This window comes from Rhizophagus irregularis, chromosome 14 (genome assembly GCF_026210795.1).
Source record: "Rhizophagus irregularis chromosome 14, complete sequence".
Lineage (NCBI taxonomy): Eukaryota > Fungi > Glomeromycota > Glomeromycetes > Glomerales > Glomeraceae > Rhizophagus > Rhizophagus irregularis.
This window is the reverse complement of record NC_089442.1, coordinates 3,400,681-3,406,680: the sequence shown is the minus strand read 5'-3', so window position 1 is coordinate 3,406,680 and position 6,000 is coordinate 3,400,681. Positions and strand designations below refer to the sequence as shown.

At 23.6% G+C, this 6,000-nt stretch overlaps 1 protein-coding gene across 1 annotated transcript; it reads right to left on the bottom strand.

The window, feature by feature from the left end:
- Positions 1 to 614: 614 nt before the first annotated feature.
- On the bottom strand, positions 615 to 5,962 carry OCT59_006429 (uncharacterized protein; the record flags this gene model as incomplete). Its single annotated transcript, XM_025331529.2, has 9 exons — positions 615 to 809; positions 885 to 1,019; positions 1,082 to 1,232; positions 1,313 to 1,379; positions 1,455 to 4,802; positions 4,870 to 5,209; positions 5,302 to 5,483; positions 5,551 to 5,620; positions 5,729 to 5,962. 9 exons carry the CDS (start codon positions 5,960 to 5,962, stop codon positions 615 to 617), a joined length of 4,722 nt encoding a protein of 1,573 aa, XP_025186453.1.
- Positions 5,963 to 6,000: the final 38 nt, after the last annotated feature.

The following is a 6,000-nucleotide window of genomic DNA, read 5'->3' as shown; positions in this document are numbered from 1 at the left end:
ACTAAATCTTCAAACGTTTATTCTTTTGCAATGATAATATGGGAATTAACTCCAAATCAACGGTCTTTTGTTCGTTTGAAAATTAATAAAAGAAATTATTAATGGTTTACGTCCTGAAATTATTAAAGGAACTCCAAAATCTTATTTAGATTTAATGATAAAATGTTGGGATAATTCACCAAATATTAATATAAAAGGATTCTTTTTAATAATTATAAAAATCCTGAAGCTTTTTATTTTTATAAGTAAAGATAATACGGTAATATATATTTTATAATTTGTAAATATAATTTATTGTATCAAATAAAATAATTAAATCTAACCGTCGATATTTTATTTTTAACAACGAAACAAAATGTATATTGTATAACTAATAAAATTTGTATATCCAGTTAAAAAATATGAATAAATGTTTTACGTAATATTTTATCTCTTGCTATAAAGTTGAATTACTAATATTTTATGAAATATCCTACACCATACGTACAAATACCTTTCAATAAAAAATTCCTGAAACGAATGATTTTCTTTTATAGATAAAATGGTTTAGTTTTTAAAAAATTTTCAAAGTATGTTGAATAAAACAAAATGATAATAATAAGAAAAGTAAATAATTATAAGATGCTAAGGATATCTTTTAAATCAAGTAAATTTTCCATTTCTTTTCTTAAAAAATACTTGTCTTTGAAAGTTTCTGGAACATTTGATAAAAATTGGGGATAATCCGGTAACAAATAACCCATCATACTCATGTTGGGAATGCAAGTTATTGTGTTTGCATTATGTCCGAGTCGAACATAATCTATTTGCTATATGAATTAAAGAATAATATTATATTTTATTCTGAAAGGAGATTAATCTGAATAAGTAAATAGAAAATATACCATATCAACAGAATATACTTCAATTGAAAGTTGAAAGTTAACAAGTCCCCAAAAAAGCTCATATTCAATCCAACCTAATCCCTCAAGTTTTGACACATCTTTATACTTTAACATATGCTCTTTTTGCCTATTATCCTATAATAATTGAGTTAATATTAATTTAAAATAGAATAAGAGATTTAAAATAATTAACTTACAGGCTTAACTATAAATTTTATATAGCAATCTTCAGATATTATTTTTTTAACATTCATTTTGCAAATAAGATAATAAAAATCATCACATTTTAGTGTAGGCAAATCTAAATAAAGTTTATTATTTTTAGAACACAATACCAGTCCTGATAAACTTAAATTTTAAAATTATGGTTAATTTGTATTTAAGATAATTTGATTTAAAGTACTAGCAGTATTATGAATAGACTTTACCTGCTATCACTCTCTTGATAAAATTCATTACTATTTATAAGATTTGAAATAAAATATACTTTTTTTTCTAGTAAGTTTTAATAATATATTAATTATTATTAACTTAATTAGAAGATAATAAATAATTTAAATATTTTTTTACCTTTATACATGTATTTACTCAATTCATTAATTGTTACAAAATCATTTTTGTTATTTTTACATAAATATGACCAAAAATCTGAATACTTTTGTAATGAATGAATGTATGAAAAACACTTATGATAGCCATCAGCAGTTAATTCAAATAACATATCCAAATCTACTTTTGCTTCATAATACTCTTTTAATTCAATATATATTTTACATCTAATAAAAAGTAGTGATTTACTTTCATAAATATGAGGAATCTGATTGATTTTTGTTAACATATTAATCAAATCATAAGAACTATCTTCATTTAATAAGCATTCTAAATAAAATAATTGAATTTTTTCTAAAATATTATCAGAATTCAGTAAATTTGATAATTCTGTATACTTATTAAAAACTATTGTAGCATTGTCAATATCTTTTTTTGTATAATATGTTAGACTCTTGAGATAATATGCTGAACTACTTTTTGGATCTAATTGTATAATTATATCAAGATCTGATAAAACTTTATCATATTCTTGAAGAATATAATATACAATAGCTCTCTTATTCAAATTATGAATGTTTTCTGGATCTATAATATTTGCTTTTGTAAAATATGATATAGCTTTACTATATTGTGTCATATTACATAAAATTTCTCCATAATAACATAAAATCAAAGAATCCTTCTTGTTAATATTTAACAATTTGTCTAATAACATTAAAGAATTTAAATATAATCCTTTTTTTTCATAACTGTATGCACAATTTTTAAGGCATAAACAATTGTTTGGATCATTTTTTAATGAAATATTATAATTTTCTGCAGCTTCTGTATAATCATTGACATAACTAATACGCAATAGGTAACTGTTTCCAAGTATTGTATATAAATTAGTTAATTTTGCTTTATATTCTAATGATTTTTTTAGATAATCTATAGCTTCATCATATTTATTTTGTCTAAAATGTATTTCTCCACAAATAAAATAAGCAACTGGTTTTTTGGGATTTATATTAATAGCTTCTTCTAAGTAAAAGTGTGCTTGTTCATAATTGTTGAGACATCTATAAATATAAGCTAAAATACATCTTAAAGAATAACTTTTAGGAAAAAAATGTAAAAATTCTTTACATAATAATTCAGCTTTTTCATAATGCTTTTCATTTATTTCATTTATAATATTTTGGTATGTTGGACGTTGTTTTTTTGTAATTCTAGAAAGTATTGATGATGATATTTTTGAATTTAATTTAATAATTGAATTCATGAATTTCTTTTTTTTAGTTAATAAAGGATCAACTTCTGAATTATCTGAATCATCATTATCATATTGATTATCTATTGTTTGACCCGAATTTTCTAATTCAATAAAAGGTAAAATATGTCCAGATTCAAAAAATCTTGTATATAAATTTTTATAAATAGAATTTTGCGGTAAATTTCTGATATCATTGTCCTTAAAATTTTCCCGACATTTAGGACATATTTTTTGTTTTAACTTTTTTAAATTATTTAATGATAATATATGCTGACATTTTAAAATACATAATTGATCTGTTGGTTCACTACTAATTGGACAAGTAATTTCATCTGCTATAACATCTAAAATGTTAGAATTTGGTATTTGTTCTATTTTTAAATTTTGATTTATCCCTTTTTCTTTTCTCTCTTTTCCTTTTCCAGTATTATTGCCTAGAATTTTTAAATCCTCAAGATATTTTTCTTTGACAAAAGTTAATAAATTTTGAAATTTTTCTATGGGATCTGTTAAATTATTTTCATTTAATTTTTGTGTGTATTGTTCAAAATCAATTTCAATCATTGAAAACATTCTATTATCAATATTGTATAAATGTAATAATAGTTCAATAGATTTAAACTGAATAAAACTGCTTGGTGCTTTATTAAGTGATTCAATTGCCAAATAATAACAAAGACCATATGTAGCTATTCGAGATGATCTTTGGATAAGATTTTGTGCAAGATCTAATATTCCAAACCACAGAGTATGTGGTAATGCAATAGGTTCATTTCCAGTAATATCATTTAAAAGTCCTTTAGAATTTTTCAAATCCTTAATGATTTTATTTGACACTTCATCAAATTTTGTTTGAGAATCTAAAATAGATTTTTCTGCAACATCATTCCACTCTATTTCTAAGAAACTCCAGATATATTCCATTAGTATTAATTCTCCAAATTTCTTATTAATAATCTTTTCAGAGCCTTCAGACCAGATGAATAGATTGTATTGAATTATTAACATAATTCTCCAATTTATATAATATGATGCTACTGGATATTTAAAACTTAAACTTTGACGTGCTTGATTAAGCAGTGATAAGATTGTACAATCATTATTTGGTATAGCAGCTTTTGATGATGGTATAATATTTAAAATAGTCTTTAATAATTCTCTAATTTTTTTTAATAGTTCTTGAAACCAAGTTTCATTCTCACGCAGACTATTAAGTGTATCTCTCAAGTAAATTAATAAAAAGTTAATATTATAATTATATATTTCATCTTTTTCTTGGCGAAAATTTAATTTAAGATTATTATCAACTACCTGTGTTGTTTTGTAATAAATCTCTGAAAATTTCATTAAAGAATTGTAAACTTTATCTTGAAGATCCTCACTAAGAATTATTGGTGGTTGTGAAAATTGTATTCGTTCTAAAACTGCTACCCAGGTTCGTAAATGTAATTCTAATCTTGCCATGTAATCTTTTGAATAATAATCAAATAAGTCGGGATTAGATAAGGATTTCAATGAATTTATTAATATTTGAGACGAAAAGTTATTCCGCAAATTTTCAATAAGTAATTTAAGTGCGTACAAATATTTCGGATTAGTCAGATTTTTTATAAGTTCTTCTGCTTTGTCATCCGGCGCAGTAAATCCCTCATTTTCTAGTTTGAGAAGTAATTGATTTTTATAAACACATGTATCATCTACTGATGGTTCCGTTACCTGATTTGACACATTTGGCATACAATTTTTGGATTCCATTATTATTCCACTTACAACATTTAAAGATATGATATCATTTATTAAATCATTATTATAAACACTTATATCATCTAATGATGGTTTCATCGCCTGACTTGATACACTTGAAGAAACATTTTCAGATTGCTTTATTATTCCACTAACAATATTTAAAGATGTGATATCATTTATTAAATCATCATTGATATCTATAGTTCCCTTGCTTGAGCTTGAGTTCGATTGGTATTCCTTTAATTCTTTCTTTTCATTAAAATCATAAATAATTACATCATTTTGTTCAGATGAAATAATTGCTTCAAGAACTGTAACAACTTCTTGCATATTTGGACGTTCATTTGATTCATATTTCCAACATTCTAATAATTCAATAAGGAAATTAAACACTTATGATTTTAAAACATATATATGAGCATTATTCATTACCTGTATATAACTTATTATATTCAACAGGAGTTCCATCAATCATTTCTTCTCTTTCGCCATTTAATATTTTTAATACTAAGTATGCGTCATAATCAAAACCTTTAGTCTTAAATGGTTCATCTCCACTTGAAATTTGCCATAGTAAAACTCCAACACTATATACATCAGATTTCTTATTTAATTTATAATTCTGTCTTTGATTATTGAAACTTTCCGGGTCTATATAAGGTATTACACCAAAAATTTTTGATGCATCACTTGATGCTTCAGCAATTTTTTTTGATAATCCAAAATCTGCCAATTTGATATTTTTCTCATGTACGAGTATATTGTTTTGATGCTTTAATTATAAAAAAAAAGAAAAAAATTATATTAAAATGCATTTAATTACATTACAATAAACCAATTAAAAATAACAACGTTTAATATTACCAAATCGCGGTGAATAATATCTTTCTCGTGTAAGAATTCTACAGCACTTGCCAGTTGCAGTGCTAAAAGACATTTTTCATTCCAATCAAGCTTATTAAAATGTTCATTTAAATAAGTACTTAATGTACCATTATTGGCATATTCTAAGATTAAAGAGTACTTATTCATTTGATGAATTGTGTCTGAATAAAAAGATTTTTATATAAGTAAATCATTACATTTATGACATATAATACTTCAAATACCCACCTTCAATCTTCGTAATTCCATATAATCTTACAATGTTTCCGTGATCATCAACACTTCGATGCAATTTTAACTATAACGAAATATATATATATTACACATATAGTACAAATAGTATATATAAAATTCAGTTAATATTTTATTTAATTGAAATATTCATTAAATAATAAAATATTAATACCTCTTTTACAACTTCTTTAAGAGTTTGTTTATCATTATTAAAAGACTTTATAGCAAAAAGACGGTTTGAATTTTTCCAATTAACACGAATAACATTTCCATATGAACCTTTTCCTATTTGTTGAATATTTGTAAAGTCTGAATACTCATAATATTTGATATGTTCTTCAGTGATTGAATTATCTAACCAATCAATATAATAATTTAAATCTTCTGTCTCAAAGTTTTCTGCCATTTTTTTTTTTTTGTTTTATTGGGAGTTGGAGAAAAACC